The 20505-nt window shown below is 42.5% G+C and overlaps 1 protein-coding gene across 2 annotated transcripts in view; it reads left to right on the top strand.

Annotated features, from left to right (window-relative positions):
* Positions 1-766: 766 nt before the first annotated feature.
* asap2b (ArfGAP with SH3 domain, ankyrin repeat and PH domain 2b) overlaps positions 767-20505 on the top strand; it is a 64830-nt gene continuing 45091 nt past the window's right edge. For both annotated transcript variants that reach the window (XM_039781737.1, XM_039781736.1), the window contains exons 1-3: positions 767-1256; positions 11668-11740; positions 16827-16957. In XM_039781737.1, coding sequence (XP_039637671.1) covers positions 1131-1256; positions 11668-11740; positions 16827-16957 — 330 coding nt within the window. In that variant the 5' untranslated portion in view covers positions 767-1130. The remainder of the gene's footprint in view (positions 1257-11667; positions 11741-16826; positions 16958-20505) is intronic.

Raw genomic sequence — 20505 nt, 5'->3', positions numbered from 1 at the left:
TAGTTACTTTAGTTACTCCGCTACATTCATCTGTTCCAGCTTAAGTTACTAGTTACTTTAGTTACTCCACTACATTCATCTGTTCCAGATTTAGTTACTATTTACTTTAGTTACTCCACTACATTCATCTGTTCCAGCTTTAGTTACTAGTTACTTTAGTTACTAGTTACTTTAGTTACTCCGCTACATTCATCTGTTCCAGCTTTAGTTACTAGTTACTTTAGTTACTCCGCTACATTCATCTGTTCCAGCTTTAGTTTCTAGTTACTTTAGTTACTAGTTACTTTATACATTAAAGACAGAGACAGACACACACACACGCATGCACACATGCACACACACACACACACACACACACACACACACACACACACACACACACACACATATATACACACACTCACACACACACATACAGAGACAGACACACACATACAAAGATTTCTGCACACAAAACACATATATAGTATATCAAATCTGATGTTTGATTATAAATTAAACTTTTACTACTTTAATACTTTAGTGTATTTTTTACTGCTGATACATTAGGGCTGTACTTTACTTTGTAGTGGAGACTTTAAGTAGCCTAAAAGACCAAATACTTCCTCCATTATTTATAAAAGTATCTCTAAAGTACACTGACTTAAGTGCAGTACCTCTTCTTATACATGCATGACTAAAAGCGCTGTTTAATTTTGAAAGAAAGGAACTTCCTGAACTTTAAACTAATCTCTGTGATTGTGGTGTCTGGAAACAGCAGCAGAGTGAGACCTCGCCCTCTCCGTGTCTCCGCCCTGCTCGGTGCAGCTTCCTCAGGTGTTTTCAGGCTGGGACGGGACTGTCCGCGTGCAGCAGGCCTCACCTCCGCGGAACATCATGGGAATACAACTCATAACTGCACCCGGAATTTAAGAACAATCTGATATTAGACGTTCAGCTATGAGGAGGACTGAGTACCGGACACAGGAGAGGATCTTTGCTGGATGTTTCTGACACACCGCGGATTACTTCAACTAGAAGTCAGCGCAGGTGTGGCTGCTGTCGCACCCGAGGCAGGCTGTTTGGCTGCTTTTTAATTTATTTAAAGTTTTCGTGCATTAGGACACAGTTTGTGTCGTTGAGGTCTCGCGATGCCGGAGCAGATTACTGTGAATGAGTTTATTGCGGAGACTAATGAGGACTACAAAGCTCCAACAACGTCCAGCTTCACCACTCGGATGTCCCACTGCAGGAACACAGTGGCGTCTCTGGAGGAGGTAATAACACACACACACACACACACACACACACACACACACACACACACACACACACACACACACACACACATATATATAAACACACACACACAGGACACACACACAGGACATATATATATATATATATATATATATATATATATATATATATATATATATATATATATATATATATATGTGTGTGTGTGTGTGTCCTGTGTGTGTGTGTGTGTGTGTAGCTACATACACACAGGACACACACACACACAGGACACACACACCCGCACATATATTATATATATATATATATATACACACACACACATACACACACCGCACACACTCACAGGACTCACACACAAAAAGAGACACACACACACAGACACAAAGACTCACACACAGACACACACACACACACACACAAACACAGGACACACACACACATACACACACAAAGACAAACACACACACACACACAGAGAAAGACAAACACACATACACCGAAAGAGAAACACACAGACAGCATACAGACACACACACACACACACACACACACACACACACACAGAGACACACACACACACACACACACACACACACACAGAGAACATTTTCATTTAATATATCCTTTCTATTGTATTAAATGAAGTGGTTAAACCTTCCCCCACTGAACTCTTTTTTTAGGAGGCAAAACATCAGCAATACATTCAGACATAAACACCCATAAACTCAGTTCCCTTTCTAACTTAAAGCTCTCACACTGTAAACCGTGAGATTTCCATATCTTGTGTGATTAGAAAGCGAGCGGAGGTTTTATACACATACAGTGAAAGAATCAAAATGCTCAACCTACAGAGAAATGAACACCGCTCAAATTCAGACACCGTGTCTTTAAACGAGCCATCAGGACTTCTGTACGCTTGTGATGTCACAACTAGGGCTGCGCGATATTTTGTTTCATCGTCTACATCGCGATGTGCGCATGCGCGATAGTCCCATCGCAGGAAATTGCGATGTTGACGCTACATTGATTGTTACCGGTTGCGCCTTCCCCTTTGAAGGTCCCATGGCATGAAAATGTTACTTTATAAGGTTTTTTAACATTAATATGCGTCCCCCCAGCCTGCCTATGGCCCCCCCAGTGGCTAGAAATGGTGATAGGTGTAAACCGAGCCCTGGGCATCCTGCTCTGCCTTTGAGGAAATGAAAGCTCAGATGGACCAATCAGGAATCTTCTCCTTATGAGGTCAGAATTTCGGGAAAGAGACTTCAGATACAGTATTAGTCTCTTTTATATAGACCTTAGTGGTCCCCTAATACTGTATCTGAAGTCTCTTTTATATAGACCTTAGTGGTCCCCTAATACTGTATCTGAAGTCTCTTTTATATAGACCTTAGTGGTCCCCTAATACTGTATCTGAAGTCTCTTTTATATAGGCCTTAGTGGTCCCCTAATACTGTATCTGAAGTCTCTTTTATATAGACCTTAGTGGTCCCCTAATACTGTATCTGAAGTCTCTTTTATATAGACCTTAGTGGTCCCCTAATACTGTATCTGAAGTCTCTTTTATATAGGCCTTAGTGGTCCCCTAATACTGTATCTGAAGTCTCTTTTATATAGACCTTAGTGGTCCCCTAATACTGTATCTGAAGTCTCTTTTATATAGACCTTAGTGGTCCCCTAATACTGTATCTGAAGTCTCTTTTATATAGACCTTAGTGGTCCCCTAATACTGTATCTGAAGTCTCTTTTATATAGGCCTTAGTGGTCCCCTAATACTGTATCTGAAGTCTCTTTTATATAGGCCTTAGTGGTCCCCTAATACTGTATCTGAAGTCTCTTTTATATAGACCTTAGTGGTCCCCTAATACTGTATCTGAAGTATCTTTTATATAGACCTTAGTGGTCCCCTAATACTGTATCTGAAGTCTCTTTTATATAGACCTTAGTGGTCCCCTAATACTGTATCTGAAGTCTCTTTTATATAGACCTTAGTGGTCCCCTAATACTGTATCTGAAGTCTCTTTCCCGAAATTCAGCCTTGGTACAGAATTACAGCCACTAGAGCCAGTCCCACAATGAGCTTTCCTTAGGATGTGCCATTTCTGTGTCTGTAGCTATGGAGGAGGAGAGGCGGGGGGGCAAGGTGAAGTGTGGGGGTGTGGCCTTGACCAACTGCCACTTTGCTCGTTTGAAAGCCATGATGTCTCTCTCTCTCTGTCATGGGTGGGCCAAATTCTCTGGGCTGGCAAAGCAGAGAAAGGGGAGGTAACCTTGCTCCTTATGACCTATATAAATGAAAGTAGAGTGTGTTTATTAGGGTATAAATGAACGTAGTGTGTTTATTAGGGTATAAATGAATGTATACTGTGTTTATTAGGGTATGAATGAAGGTAGGGTGTGTTTATTAGGGTATAAATGAAGGTAGGGTGTGTTTATTAGGGTATAAATGAAGGTAGGGTGTGTTTATTAGGGTATAAAAATGAATGTAGAGCATGTTTATTAGGGTATAACTGAAGGTATAGTGTGTTTATTAGGGTATAACTGAACGTATAGTGTGTTTATTAGGGTTTAACTGAACGTATAGTGTGTTTGTTAGGGTATAACTGACCGTATAGTGTGTTTATTAGGGTTTAACTGAACGTATAGTGTGTTTATTAGGGTTTAACTGAACGTATAGTGTGATTATTAGGGTATAAATGAAGGTATAGTGTGTTTATTAGGGTTGGGTACCGAAACCCGGTTCCACTATGGTACCGGTTCCTACGCAAACGGTAGTATTCGGACCGGATTAGAACGCGAATTTCGGTTCCTCATTTCGGTTCCGACTGAAATATTTTCCGTCTGTCGCTCCGGACAGCGGCAGACTCTTTTTTTCTTTCTCCCTTTTCTGCCGAGTGGCGCACGTGCCGGCTCGCGGTGTGAAGCGCGTGTCTATTCTATTCCCCCGACATGCTCTCTACAATCCCTGCTGATAGACGGCTTTCTGTACACGCTCTGAAACGGACGTAAAAATATCACCCTTTCTCTGTAGTCTACCGTTAGCTAGCTACCGTATATGTAGGCTACTTTTAAAATGGCATATTTTCCCTCTGGGCTCAACAAAACGGACGTAAAAGCATATTAACCATTCACTGACTGCACGTGATCGCTAGTAAACATTACACTTACTCTGCTAGTCTATCGTTCAGGACGAGAGCCTGTAGCCTGGTGGTGGGGGAGGCGAGACAGCCTCCCCAAATTGTCTGCCCTTTCAAACTCCTACCTGTGTGTACAGACCTCTTGGACACCGTCTGAGAGAGTTTTCTCCTAGGCCTACATGCCATAAGTCAGGAGAGGTGTAGTATCTTGCCAGAGAAGGCAAATATGGTCATTTTTCTGTAAAAGAACTGCTAAAGTTTGAAGCTGGTTGGCATACCAACTCAACAACATTTATTTTGTTGTTACTTGTTAATAGTGTAACTGTTATTTGTTAAATTATTGTAGTTGTGTGTTAGGTGACTTAGGTTTACTTATTATATATTTAAGTACTTTAAAACGTTAATATATTGTTAAATTTAAATAATTTTAAAATAAAAAAAAAAAACTCCATAAAAAGCCTTTCTTTTATGTCATTTTTCAGTTTTTCAAGAATCTGTTTAGGAATCGTTTAGGAATCGGAATCGTTTTAAAAGTACCGGTTCGGCATCGGAATCGTAAAAATCCAAACGGTACCCAACCCTAATTAGGGTATAACTGAATGTAGAGTGTGTTTATTAGGGTATAACTGAACATATAGTGTGATTATTAGGGTATAAATTAAGGTTTAGTGTGTTTATTCAGGTATAACTGAATGTAGAGTGTGTTTATTAGGGTATAACTGAATGTAGAGTGTGTTTATTAAGGTATAACTGAACGTATAGTGTGATTATTAGGGTATAAATGAACGTAGTGTGTTTATTAGGGGTATAAATGAATGTATACTGTGTTTATTAGGGTATGAATGAAGGTAGGGTGTGTTTATTAGGGTATAAATGAATGTAGAGCATGTTTATTAGGGTATAACTGAAGGTATAGTATGTTTATTAGGGTATAACTGAACGTATAGTGTGTTTATTAGGGTTTAACTGAACGTATAGTGTGTTTATTAGGGTTTAACTGAACGTATAGTGTGTTTATTAGGGTTTAACTGAACGTATAGTGTGTTTATTAGGGTTTAACTGAACGTATAGTGTGTTTATTAGGGTATAACTGAACGTATAGTGTGTTTATTAGGGTTTAACTGAACGTATAGTGTGTTTGTTAGGGTATAACTGACCGTATAGTGTGATTATTAGGGTTTAACTGAACGTATAGTGTGTTTATTAGGGTATAACTGAACGTATAGTGTGTTTGTTAGGGTATAACTGACCGTATAGTGTGATTATTAGGGTTTAACTGAACGTATAGTGTGTTTATTAGGGTTTAACTGAACGTATAGTGTGATTATTAGGGTATAAATGAAGGTATAGTGTGTTTATTAGGGTTGGGTACCGAAACCCGGTTCCACTATGGTACCGGTTCCTACGCAAACGGTAGTATTCGGACCGGATTAGAACGCGAATTTCGGTTCCTCATTTCGGTTCCGACTGAAATATTTTCCGTCTGTCGCTCCGGACAGCGGCAGACTCTTTTTTTTCTTTCTCCCTTTTCTGCCGAGTGGCGCACGTGCCGGCTCGCGGTGTGAAGCGCTATTCCCCCGACATGCACTCTACTATCTGCTGATAGGTGGCTTTTTGTACACGCTCTGAAACGGACGTAAAAATATCTCACTTTCTCTGTAGTCTACCGTTAGCTAGCTACCGTATATGTAGGCTACTTTTAAAATGGCATATTTTCCCTCTGGGCTCAACAAAACGGACGTAAAAGCATATTAACCATTCACTGACTGCACGTGATCGCTAGTAAACATTACACTTGCTCTGCTAGTCTATCGTTCAGGACCAGACCCTGTAGCCTGGTGGTGGGGGAGGCGAGACAGCCTCCCCAAATTGTCTGCCCTTTCAAACTCCTACCTGGGTGTCTACAGACCTCTTGGACACCGTCTGAGAGAGTTTTCTCCTGTGCAGTAGGCCTACATGCCATAAGTCAGGAGAGGTGTAGTATCTTGCCAGAGAAGGCAAATATGGTCATTTTTCTGTAAAAGAACTGCTGAAGTTTGAAGCTGGTTGGCATACCAACTCAACAACATTTATTTTGTTGTTACTTGTTAATAGTGTAACTGTTATTTGTTAAATTATTGTAGTTGTGTGTTAGGTGTCTTAAGTTTACTTATTATATATTTAAGTACTTTAAAACGTTAATATATTGTTAAATTTAAATAATTTTAAAATAAAAAAAAAAACTCCATAAAAAGCCTTTCTTTTATGTCATTTTTCAGTTTTTCAAGAATCTGTTTAGGAATCGTTTAGGAATCGGAATCGTTTTAAAAGTACCGGTTCGGCATCGGAATCGTAAAAATCCAAACGGTACCCAACCCTAATTAGGGTATAACTGAATGTAGAGTGTGTTTATTAGGGTATAACTGAACGTATAGTGTGATTATTAGGGTATAAATGAATGTAGAGTGTGATTATTAGGGTATAAATGAAGGTATAGTGTGTTTATTAGGGTATAACTGAATGTAGAGTGTGATTATTAGGGTATAAATGAAGGTATAGTGTGTTTATTAGGGTATAACTGAATGTAGAGTGTGTTTATTAGGGTATAACTGAACGTATAGTGTGATTATTAGGGTATAAATGAAGGTATAGTGTGTTTATTAGGGTATAACTGAATGTAGAGTGTGTTTATTAGGGTATAACTGAATGTAGAGTGTGTTTATTAGGGTATAACTGAATGTAGAGTGTGTTTATTAGGGTATAACTGAATGTAGAGTGTGTTTCTGTACCCTGGAACTGTTGCACATTTCCAGGCAGTAAAAGTTAGTTTTGCAGTAAAAAGAGGAACCGAGAGAAACACTTCCGCTGAATGTTCGGCAGCTCAACATTTTGTAATAGTCCGTTCTGTGTTTGGTAATCAGCGATGATCGCGCATGTTTTTAACGGAACAGATATTAGGAACCGGTAGAAACGGGTCAAAGGTTGCTGCCGGTTAAAGAGACTCTCTCTCTCCCTCTCTCTCTCTGTCTCTCCCTCTTTCTCTCACTCCATCTCTCTCTCTCTCTCTCTCTGTCTCTCTCCCTCCCTCCCTCTCTCTCTCTCCTTCTCTCTCCCTCCCTCGCTCTCTCTCTGTCTCTCTCTCTCTCACTCTCTCTCTCTTTCTCTCTCCAATCTGTCTCTCTCTCTCCCCTCTCTCCCTCTGTCTCTCCCTCTTTCTCTCTGTCTCTCTCTCTCTCCGTCTCTCTCTCTGTCTCTCTCTCTCTCTCACTCCGTCTCTCTCTCTGTCTCTCTCTGTCTCTCACTCTGTCTCTCTTTCTGTCTCTCTCTCTCTCTCACTCCGTCTCTCTCTCTGTCTCTCTCTGTCTCTCACTCTGTCTCTCTTCCTCTCTCTCTCTCCCTCCCTCCCTCTCTCTCTCTCCTCTCTCCCTCCCTCCCTCCCTCTCCCTCTGTGTCTCTCTCTGTCTCTCTCTCTCCCCCTCTCTCCCTCTGTCTCTCCCTCTTTCTCTCTGTCTCTCTCTCCCTCTCTCTCTGTCTCTCTCTCTCACCCCTCCTCTCTCTGTCTCTCTCTCTCCCTCCCTCTCTCTCTGTCTCTCTCTCTCTCCCTCTCTCTCTCTCTGTCTCTCTCTCCCACCCTCCCTCTCTCTTTTTTCCCACATTTTCATCCCTTTTTTCAACGTTCTGTTTTAATTTTTTCCCCTGAATGCTATAAAATTGAATAAAAAAACCCAAATTCAATCAAAGTAGTGAACTGATGATTTAATCTATTTGTAAAGACGTTCGCTACTTTTTTTCCTCCAAATTTGACGCTTTATGAAATGTTTTTGATTCTTTCGTTAACATTTTTGTCGCTTTTCTTTCCTTGGATGCTTTTCTCTTTGACTCTTTTGAGACAGTTTTCCTACAGACTTTAAACCTGAACTGTGCTTTGAGCCGATCTGATATTTGTAGAAATCCCAGGTCTTACTCCTTCTCCTGTTGCATGCTGGGACGTCTCCACCTAAAAGACCCGGGGCGATGATCGAGTCCCAACAAGTCTCTCCCTCTGAGGCCTCGTCTCTCTAATCTCCCTCCGTCAGCTTCACCTCTTTTCTTTCATTTTCGGGATTTCCCAACCTGGACTCTATTTCCCATCATGCACTGGTGTCTGAGTGTCTGATGGGAACAACAATCTCTGAAACTGGTCCGGTATTAAACAATAAACCTGTAATGTAACTCTACAGGACTAATGTTCAGCAGCAGTTAGAGTCCACTAAAAGTTCAGTTGTGACTCAGATTATTATTCTGAGTGTCTGACAACATTATGGGATGGATCCCTACAGAGATAGACCTTTTAGTTAAAGAGTAAGATCCTTTTAGTTTAACATGAAACAGCCCCGAAATCACCATCACCAAACTCCACCAGACTCCATGTAAATAATCAGGACTTTTAGCGTGTATAGAGCCAGCATATCTCCACCAGACTCCATGTAAATAATCAGGACTTTTAGCGTGTATAGAGCCAGCATATCTCCACCAGACTCCATGTAAATAATCAGGACTTTTAGCGTGTATAGAGCCAGCATATCTCCACCAGACTCCATGTAAATAATCAGGACTTTTATCATCGTAAAACACACTTCATTCAAAGTGGACAGAAACTAAATAAAACTACCAAAAGCCATCTACATGGAGTCTGGTGGAGATATGCTGGCTCTAACCGTAACACTTTTAATGAATCTGATAGTACTTAATATGGAGTCTGGTGGAGAATGCTGTCTTCAACTCATACACGCTAAAAGTCCTGATTATTTACATGGAATCTGGTGGAAATATGCTGGCTCTATACACGCTAAAAGTCCTGATTATTTACATGGAGTCTGGTGGAGATATGCTGGCTCTATACATGCTAAAAGTCCTGATTATTTACATGGAATCTGGTGGAGATATGCTGGCTCTATACATGCTAAAAGTCCTGATTATTTACATGGAATCTGGTGGAGATATGCTGGCTCTATACATGCTAAAAGTCCTGATTATTTACATGGAGTCTGGTGGAGATATGCTGGCTCTATACACGCTAAAAGTCCTGATTATTTACATGGAGTCTGGTGGAGATATGCTGGCTCTATACACACTAAAAGTCCTGATTATTTACATGGAGTCTGGTGGAGATATGCTGGCTCTATACACACTAAAAGTCCTGATTATTTACATGGAGTCTGGTGGAGATATGCTGGCTCTATACACACTAAAAGTCCTGATTATTTACATGGAGTCTGGTGGAGATATGCTGGCTCTATACACACTAAAAGTCCTGATTATTTACATGGAGTCTGGTGGAGATATGCTGGCTCTATACACACTAAAAGTCCTGATTATTTACATGGAGTCTGGTGGAGATATGCTGGCTCTATACACGCTAAAAGTCCTGATTATTTACATGGAGTCTGGTGTTGTTTGGTGATGGTGATTTCGGGGCTGTTTCATGTTAAACTAAAAGGATCTTACTCTTTAACTAGAAGCTCTATCTCTGTAGGGATCCATCCCATAATGTTGTCAGAAACTTAGAATAATAATCTGAGTCTGTCAGCGGCAACAACAGAGCTTCTAGTGGACTCTAACTGATGGTTTAAAGTTATATTGCAGCTTGTTTCTTGCTTAATACTGGACCAGTTTCAGAGATTGTTGTTCCCATCAGACACTCAGACACAGAAACATGGAGACATAGGGACCAGGTTGAAAAAAACTGAAGTTCCCCTTTAATTTCTTTCCACTCTTTCTTTTACTCTTCCTCTTCGTCTCTCTCCTCGGCGCTTCAGTCGCGTCTCGACACGTCTGTCTGAAGTGTGAGACGTGTTAAAGCTGCTCACAGACATCATTAGTCTAATAACTGGGGCTGCAACTAACGAGTATCTTCATCTGATGGGCGTATTGAAAATGTATTCAACTGTTAATCGATAAGTCCCGAAGGAGAGGAAACGAGTCTCAACTCTCCACTTTACTCACTGACTCAGATTATGGGGGTGCATGTTAAAAAAAAAACATTGAAAAAAAGAGCACAAAATATCGGGGGGAAAGTGTCAAAAATGTCACAAAAATATTTCAGAAAAGGAGTCCAAAATGTTTAAAAAAAAAAAAAAACTATCAGCAGAAAAAAAAGTCAAAAATACCGGAAAAAGATTCAAAAAATGTTTAAAAAAAAAAAAAAAAACGCAAAAAAAAATAATAAATACTTCGACAAATGTAAAAAAAAAAAAAAAAAACGACAAGAACAACTTTTGTGCCGAGAAACTGACAAGCGGCTTGTTTGGTAGTTGTTAGGGACAGATATCAGCTGACTGGCTCTCTGCATGTTTCACACACTGAGTCGCTGAGTGGTGACTCAGCGATTTCTGCTGAGTGTTGACTCAGCAGTCATTATTACTGATTGAACGGCTGCATAGCAGAGAAGTGGGGCCAAACATAGCAGAAGTGGGCGGCGTCACACATAGCAGATAAGTGGGCGGGGCCAAACAGGCATCAGGAGGCCGGCTTCCTGTTTTTACATCAACGAATTCACGTGACATGAAACCAGAACTGGAAGAAGTACTCAGATCCTTTTTATTACTGCAGTAAAAGTACTAAAACCACACAGTAAACATACAAGAAAAGATGTGTGTCCAGCTGTGTGTGTGTGTGTGTGTGTGTGTGTGTGTGTGTGTGTTTCCAGATTTGTGTGTTTCCAGATGTTTCCAGCTGTGTGTGTGTGTGTGTTTCCAGATGTGATTCCAGGTGTGTGTGTGTTTCCAGTTGTGTGTGTTTCCTGATGTGTGTGTGTGTGTGTGTGTTTCCAGATGTGTTTCCAGGTCTGTGTGTGTGTGTGTGTGTGTGTGTGTGTGTGTGTGTGTGTGTGTGTGTGTGTGTGTGTGTGTGTGTGTGTGTTTCTAGTTGTGTTTCCAGGTCTGTGTTTGTGTGTGTGTGTGTGTGTGTGTGTGTGTGTGTGTGTGTGTGTGTGTGTTTCCAGATGTGTTTCCAGGTCTGTGTGTGTGTGTGTGTGTGTGTGTGTGTGTGTGTGTGTGTGTGTTTCTAGTTGTGTGTTTCCAGTTGTCTGTTTCCAGATCTGTTTCCAGCTGTGTGTTTCCAGATGTTTGTGTGTGTGTTTCCAGATGTGTGTGTCCAGATGTGTGTGTGTGTTTCCAGGTGTGTGTGTTTCCAGCTTTGTGTGTTTCCAGCTGTTTCCACCTGTGTTCTCTGTGTGTCCAGATGTGTGTGTTTCCAGATGTGTGTGTTTCCAGCTGTTTCCGCTGTTTTCTCTGTGTGTCCCTGACTGTGTGTGTGTCCCCCTTTTTAGGCTCTGGACGTGGACCGATCCGTCCTGCACAAGATCAAGAAGTCGGTGAAGGCCATCCACTCATCAGGTCTGGGTGAGTAACAGCTTCTCACCGCGGAGCCTCTCTCAGTCGGCCACTTCCTGTCTGCCAAAAACAGCGTCTGCTACATCCTCTTTATCTTAAAGGGATACGCCACCGTTTGTTGAAATAATTCTTCTCACAGTCTCCCTTGGTTGTAGATAGGTGGGCCAATCAATTTTTTGTCTCAGTGCAAGTAATCAGGTTGTTTTCTTGTCTATTGTCGGCTCACTTTTACTCACAACATGCTAACCGGCAACATAGGATTCCATTCACTGCGCCCTGAGTCTTCAACGTTTTTTAAGCCAAGGACCCCTTAACTGAAATAGAGACTGATCAGGGACCCCCTACTACATATATTGTATAAAATGAAGTTGCATATTCATCTGGTCCTACAATAACTTTTAGGGCAGCCTAAAGCATTTATAAATACCTGTTATTGCATAGAATACTAAACTATTCAAATAGCCTTAAAATTGTTGGCATGATTTTATAAATCATGTTTTAATGTTAAACGCACATGTGGAACATTTGGGATGAACTGTATCTGTGGATGGCCACCTTAGTGACTACATTATTGGCCAGTAAGCCTATCATCAGTGGGGATTTATATTTGCTAATTATATGTTGGAATCATGTTAAGACGTTTCAATTTTGAAAAAACTTTCAAAAATTAACAATAATTGGAGGCCCCCCTGCAGTGACTCTGCCGGTGTTGCACCGGACTAAAACGATGCATGCACAAAAATTGCGTTGGCCCACCTATCTACAGCTAGAGGAGACCCCACCTATCTACAGCTAGAGGAGACCCCACCTATCTACAGCTAGAGGAGACCCCACCTATCTACAGCTAGAGGAGACCCCACCTATCTACAGCTAGAGGAGACCCCACCTATCTACAGCTAGAGGAGACCCCACCTATCTACAGCTAGGGGAGACCCCACCTATCTACAGCTAGAGGAGACCTCACCTATCTACAGCTAGGGGAGACCCCACCTATCTACAGCTAGAGGAGACCCCACCTATCTACAGCTAGGGGAGACCTCACCTATCTACAGCTAGAGGAGACCCCACCTATCTACAGCTAGAGGAGACCCCACCTATCTACAGCTAGAGGAGACCCCACCTATCTACAGCTAGAGGAGACCCCACCTATCTACAGCTAGAGGAGACCCCACCTATCTACAGCTAGTGGAGACCCCACCTATCTACAGCTAGAGGAGACCCCACCTATCTACAGCTAGAGGAGACCCCACCTATCTACAGCTAGTGGAGACCCCACCTATCTACAGCTAGGGGAGACCCCACCTATCTACAGCTAGAGGAGACCCTGATAAGCCCTGTTTCAACACACGGTGGCGTATCCCTTTAATGAGAGAACAGATTGTTAAAGATTGTGTTTTAAACAGGCCGCATGCTGGCCTGTTTAAAACACACAACTGTTGTGTCTCGGCTTTAAACACACAGTCAACATTGTGAAAAGAATCTAGTTAACTTTAGGCTGCATAAATACTTAGGGTTGGGTATAGGGGTGGGGGAAAAAATCGATACAGCATAGTATCGCGATATTTTTCGTGCCAATACTGTATCGATACACAGACGCCAAGTATCGATCTTTTATGACATATGTGTTGGTCAGTCTGTCTGCTGACAATCCCCATTTTGCAGCAATACAATTGAAGTGAGATGAACAAACAGAGAAATGTATCTCTTTAGATAAAACAAATGTTGACAAAGTTGTCCTTTGGGGACATCATTTGAAACTGGGAAAAATTTGAAGTTGGGAAATAAAGGTAATATATCGCAGAATATTGCAATATGTTTAAAATCGCAATAATATTGTATCGTGACATAAGTATCGTGATGATATCGTATCGTGAGGCCTCTGGTGATTCCCACCCCTAGTTGGGTACCAACATTTTTACTGTGTCTTTTTAAGTGTCTTCATTAATTCATAGGTGTGTTTTGGGCGTAACATGCAATAAACCGATCAGATTGTCATCTCCCATTCCCTTTTTAAAGGGGTGATAAAATGGTTATACAGTATACGGTATTTCACGCTGTTCCTTAAGGTCTCCTAATGGGGTATGTAACATTGGTAGGGCTGAAAATGTCTCTTTTGCTGTTTTTGTTTTGCCCTAATGCTACCCAGTTAAATGGGACTGGACTGAAACGAGAGCTTTTCTGCCTTTATATGGTCTGCTCATGAATATTTCGATGAGCTGCACACTGATTGGTTGAGCTTAGCACACACAGAGACACACACACACGTTCCAAACGGTACCCAACCCTAATAAATACTTAGGCCGCTTTCACACCTGCCTCGTTTAGTTCCGGTTGTTGCACTAGAGTTTGTTTCCCCGTTGGTGCGGTGTTCGTCAGGACAGGTGAGAACGTGGCATTGCACTCAGGTGCCCACCAAGCGGACAAAACAACACACGAGACCTGCAGAGCTGATGTCTCCTGTAGTCAGGTGTGTCCTCCAGTCTGAGCTGATTCTCCTGTAGTCAGGTGTGTCCTCCAGTCTGAGCTGATGTCTCCTGTAGTCAGGTGTGTCCTCCAGTCTGAGCTAGTGTCTCCTGTAGTCAGGTGTGTCCTCAGTCGAGCGATGTCTCCTGTAGTCAGGTGTGTCTCAGTCTGAGCTAGTGTCTCCTGTAGTCAGGTGTGTCCTCCAGTCTGAGCTGATGTCTCCTGTAGTCAGGTGTGTCCTCCAGTCTGAGCTAGTGTCTCCTGTAGTCAGGTGTGTCCTCCAGTCTGAGCTAGTGTCTCCTGTAGTCAGGTGTGTCCTCCAGTCTGATCTGAGTGTCTCCTGTAGTCAGGTGTGTCCTCCAGTCTGAGCTAGTGTCTCCTGTAGTCAGGTGTGTCCTCCAGTCTGAGCTAGTGTCTCCTGTAGTCAGGTGTGTCCTCCAGTCTGAGCTAGTGTCTCCTGTAGTCAGGTGTGTCCTCCAGTCTGAGCTAGTGTCTCCTGTAGTCAGGTGTGTCCTCCAGTCTGAGCTAGTGTCTCCTGTAGTCAGGTGTGTCCTCCAGTCTGAGCTAGTGTCTCCTGTAGTCAGGTGTGTCCTCCAGTCTGAGCTGATGTCTCCTGTAGTCAGGTGTGTCCTCCAGTCTGAGCTAGTGTCTCCTGTAGTCAGGTGTGTCCTCAGTCTGAGCTAGTGTCTCCTGTAGTCAGGTGTGTCATGCAGTCTGATCTAGTGTCTCCTGTAGTCAGGTGTGTTCAGCAGTCTGAGCTAGTGTCTCCTGTAGTCAGGTGTGTCTCAGCAGTCTGAGCTGGTGTCTCCTGTAGTCAGGTGTGTTCCACGTCTGAGCTAGTGTCTCCTGTAGTCGGTGTGTCCTCCAGTCTGAGCTAGTGTCTCCTGTAGTCAGGTGTGTCCTCCAGTCTGAGCTAGTGTCTCCTGTAGTCAGGTGTGTCCTCCAGTCTGAGCTGGTGTCTCCTGTAGTCAGGTGTGTCCTCCAGTCTGATCTAGTGTCTCCTGTAGTCAGGTGTGTTCAGTATTCTGAGCTAGTGTCTCCTGTAGTCAGGTGTGTCCAGCAGTCTGAGCTAGTGTCTCCTGTAGTCAGGTGTGTCCTCCAGTCTGATCTAGTGTCTCCTGTAGTCAGGTGTGTTCAGTATTCTGAGCTAGTGTCTCCTGTAGTCAGGTGTGTCCTGCAGTCTGAGCTAGTGTCTCCTGTAGTCAGGTGTGTCCTCCAGTCTGAGCTAGTGTCTCCTGTAGTCAGGTGTGTTCTGCGATGCAGCAGAGCAGCAAACTGTAGCAGCTTGCAGTGTTTCTCTCACAGAAATAGACTGCGGTCAAGCTTGTCACTCCGTGGTCAAATCAGCTGCCGCTAAAATTGGAGACAGACATCAGCAGAGCAGAGCGATGACCAGAGCTGATGTTGTAGCATCTCTCTCCAAACAATGTCTGATCATTTAAATAAGATGAGCTGGTTAGACCACCAGACCAGAACACAGGACCTTCTTCCTGTATTTACTTTCTTGGTCCACTAGCCTGGTCCTACCAGACTCTGGTCCACTAGCCTGGTCCTACCAGACTCTGGTCCATTAGCCTGGTCCTACCAGACTCTGGTCCATTAGCCTGGTCCTACCAGACTCTGGTCCATTAGCCTGGTCCTACCAGACTCTGGTACACTAGCCTGGTCCTACCAGACTCTGGTCCATTAGCCTGGTCCTACCAGACTCTGGTCCACTAGCCTGGTCCTACCAGACTCTGGTCCACTAGCCCTGGTCCTACCAGACTCTGGTACACTAGCCTGGTCCTACCAGACTCTGGTCCACTAGCCTGGTCCTACCAGACTCTGGTCCACTAGCCTGGTCCTACCAGACTCTGGTACACTAGCCTGGTCCTACCAGACTCTCACACAGACACACACACACATACAGAATGCATTACCTAATATATTGTATTTTTCAAAATAAGTGTAAAAACGAGAATAATATGTGCATGTGAACGTAGTCGGTGAAACGGCCTGGAGAGAGGTATGTTGTTAACCTAGCTGGAGGTGTGTGTGTGTGTGTGTGTGTGCGTGTGCGTCTGTCTGTCTGTGTGTCTGTGTGTGTGCGTGTGCGTGTGCGTGTGTGTGCGTGTGCGTGCGTGCGTTCAGACAAGTGAAGTCTCACCTCCACACATTCCTGACATACCGCCGTCCTGTCCCAGCATGCCGAGGGAGAGCCAGACAAAAACAAAAAAAAAAGAAAAGAAAAACAGACAGACAGACACACACACAGACAGACATACACACACAGACAGACAGACATACACACACACATACACAGACAGACAGACAGACATACACAGACACAAACTTAAAGCCAAAGAAGTCAAACTACAGTCATTAGATCTGAGAAAAGTCTTTTCGTTACATTCATTTGGCTCCAGAGGAAACCCTGGATGTTACGTTCAAGAACTGCTGGTTAAAACGCCACACACGGCCTTGATGATAATAATAATAATAGACTCTATTGAAGGCTGTGTGTTACCTAATATGTGTGTGTGTGTGTGTGTGTGTGTGTGTGTGTGTGTGTGTGTGTGTGTGTGTGTGTGTGTGTGTGTGTGTGTGTGTGTGTGTGTGTGTGTGTGTGTGTGTGTGTGTGTGTGTGTTTCAGCGCACGTGGACAACGAGGAGCAGTTCATCCAGTCCCTGGAGAAGTTCGGAAGAGACGACCCCGAGGTCGGCTCGGCCTTCCTCAAGTTCTCCGGGTTCACCAGAGAGCTGACGGCGCTCTTCAAAAACCTGGTGAGGGACCAGGGGCGGATTTAGAAAAATAGTTATGGGGTGGCGAGAGGGGGGCAGGGGGGCATCTTTGAGGGGTGGCAACATATAGCAGACGTATATATACTGAATTTAATCAGAGTTATCACAGTGTGATGAGAAATAGTATGTACACACTACAAAAGGGCACAGGCTGCCATTATACAGACACACAGACAGACAGAGACACACACACACACACACACACACACACACACACACACACACACACACACACACACACACACACACACACACACACACACACACGGGTTTATGTGGTTTAGCTGGACTTTTTCTCCAAACAGGCCCGGTGGTGGTTTAGATGGACTACCCTTTCCTGAAGGTCCTAGAGCTATGGGAGTTAGATTAAAACACTCAAAAAATCTGAAAAAATTCAGGTCACTTTAGACTTCAGATACACCCTTCAGAGCTTGATACACACCACCCTAAAACTATTGTGGTTTATAGAGACAGTCCTCCTTATGTGACTTATAGGTCCAAACAAACATTATTGGGACTTTAAAGGGACAATAACGTCACTTAAATAACTTGGGCTCATTAACATAAATACACATTAACCTGACACCACCAAGCGTTAATGGGACTTAATTATTATTTCATTGTTACAACTCAAATATCACCATTGTTAGTTGGTGACACTGACTAACAGCCAGATAGGAGCCTGTAACAGCTTAACAATAGATTGTCACACAACACAAGATGTCATGACAATAACTGATTTTAGCTTTTTGCTCAAAATCTCATTCTTACTCAACTTCAAAAGACCCATGTTTGCTCATAACAAAATAAATTAATAACATGTAAAAAAATAAGTGCTGGTTTACAGTTTGTTTGTTATGATGGCCTCTTTGTATAATTCAACCTTATATTTTTGTACTTAAACCTCTTAAATGGCATTATTTACAACCTATAACAGGCAGATAACTTGTAACACAAGAGCCACACTTTTTAAAACTAACAGAAACACCACTACAACTGTCAGTGTATTTAAATCTTTTATTTTTGTGACTGCCTCTTTGCAATTATTCCTCTATTTCTAACAACAAAGTCCCTTTATATTTTGCATGTTCTTTGTGCCAACACTGGATCTTCCACCAGTTAGCGGTGACTGCATTCAGTTCTTGGTGGCCAGTTTCCCCTGCTTATATGATCTTTGAAGTGTCGCCATTACAGCAGCAACCTCAGCCTTAGACGCACATTTTTCTTTGCCACTCTTCTGGATCCATGTTCTTTATCAGCATAATTCCCTGGAAGATAGGCAAACAAGAAAAAGATATATCACAAACAAAATGTGACAGTTGAGCCATCAAAACATGAGTTCAGTTAGTGCCACAGTTGACAAGAAATTGCAGTTTACTTTTCTAAATAATTCACTTTGGGTATCAGTTGATTGGTCACATTATAGTGTGGACAATATGGAGTGTATTAAAGTCATCAGCATTAAAACATTTTTAGAATGTCTTTGCTGTTCATCTGTTTTATGGCTAAACCTTTGATATATGATTAATTTAAGTACAGTTAATAATACTACAATTAGTAAAATTTCTTGCTATTTTGGCATTGTACTTTCAACACACCTTATTTTAAATGAAAACAAAGACTATGGGGTTTAAGGTCTGATTAAATCTGATTTCATAGAGTTAGCTAAATAGTGTAGGAACTTGGTCTGAAAGTTTAGGCTTGATATGGAAACATAACACATAAAGTACGTGAATAATCAGCCTAATACTACTTCTTTAACAATTCTGAATTGGTCATTCAGACCAATTCATTTTTGTCTTTAACCAACTGGCCAAAAAGAGAGTTAAAGAAACATACTCATGGGCAATACGAGAATTGGAAGCAGGAAGCGTGAGGTAACTTTACTTTTATCTCAAATTCAAACATATACATTTCCTGATCATTACTTAAGTGTATATGCTCCCTTGCAGACAAGATGTTTTTACACAAATGCAGTACAGTAACAACTTTAGGGCTATTTATTTATATCCCTTTCTTTAAGATTACTCTTGCATTTTGATAGTTGAAAACTTCAGAAAAGGAAACATCACAGAGACATGCATAAATATCCTTGGATGGAATCCAAACTGTGGATGTTGCAGTTTTGTGGCATGTGTAGAATATACACTGCAGTCATTTTTGGTCTTTGGTTTTATTCCTATACTTCATTTTATCTTTTTTAAAATGGTTGAAAATGAGTTTTATTTATCTTTTCTTCCTTTCCATACCTGGCCTAAAAGGATGTGTGTCTTATTCAAAGCACATTAAGGTGCTTCACAATTCAACATGGTGCCCACAGTCGACTTGGTGTTTGCTTCGCTCCTGACACACTGACTTTGTTTATTTTGTTATTTTGCATCTTACACCACAGCTTGTGTGTGCAACAGTAAGATACAGCAGGAGAACTTTGTTTGCAATGTTCAACACAAGCTTACAACACTGCCTCTTGAACTTTGACTTCTCTGGAGCCAGCCAACTCCTGCCATCCGTCACGAAGCACCACGCCGTAAATGCGCCCACTAATGGGTGAGGCGAGAGGAGGTGGGCTACATGCTAGGCTGAGCTACAGGACAATGCTGGCTAATGTCCGTTCTCTTGACAAATAAGATGACAAGCTAAGAACTAGGACTACAACTCAAGGCGTGAGATAAGAGAATGTTGTGCCTCTTATTATCACTGAGGATCTGGTTCTCTGACAGCACCCCAAACTCGGTTCTCCTGCTCCACACACACTCCATCCACCACGGAAGACCGCATACAGAGGCCTCAGGAGACCAGGGGAGGCGGTGTGTGTGTGTGTACATTAACAAACAGATGGAATGTGCAGGTTGTTGAAAGCCACGGGTTCATCGGACATTGAACTTGTAATGCTAAAGTATAGATCCTTTTATCTACCAAGCAAGTTCAGCGTTGTGCCTCTGCTTGCTGTTTACTGGCTGATCATTGACCGCGACGTGGGGATGCTACAGGACCTCATCAGCAAGCTGGAGACTGTACACCCAGATGCTGTCCTTCATCGTTGGCTGGTGACTTTAACTACTGCAACCTCCAGGGAGCTGTCCTACCAAAGTACCATCAATACGAGCGCTTCTGAGGGAGAAGAATACCAAGTGTACAGCAATGTGAAGAACACCTACAAGGCTGTGCCTCGGCCATACTTTGGACCTCATTGACCACATCTCTAGTTCCTCTACCCAGCCTACAGGCAACTCCTCAAACAAGCTCCCCCAGTAAGTAAAACCTATTAAAGTGGAATGAAGGATCTGAACTAGTGCTTCAGGTCTGCTTTACCAGTAGAGGCATGGTAGGTGTGTTTGAAACTCCTGCTCTGAGAGGAGACTGTACTGTGGACCTAAAGGAATATGCTGCAGCTGTAACTGGCTACTTTGTAAATACACTAAGAAAATTATCCCCACTTAAACGGCTGCAAGACCACACCAACGACAAACCCTGAAAAACCTAACTGGCGGGGTAGTGCTGCCGATGACCTGCGATGATCAATCAGACAG

This window comes from Perca fluviatilis, chromosome 18 (assembly GCF_010015445.1).
Source record: "Perca fluviatilis chromosome 18, GENO_Pfluv_1.0, whole genome shotgun sequence".
Classification (NCBI taxonomy): Eukaryota; Metazoa; Chordata; class Actinopteri; order Perciformes; family Percidae; genus Perca; species Perca fluviatilis.
This window is presented reverse-complemented; position numbering and strand designations above follow the sequence as displayed.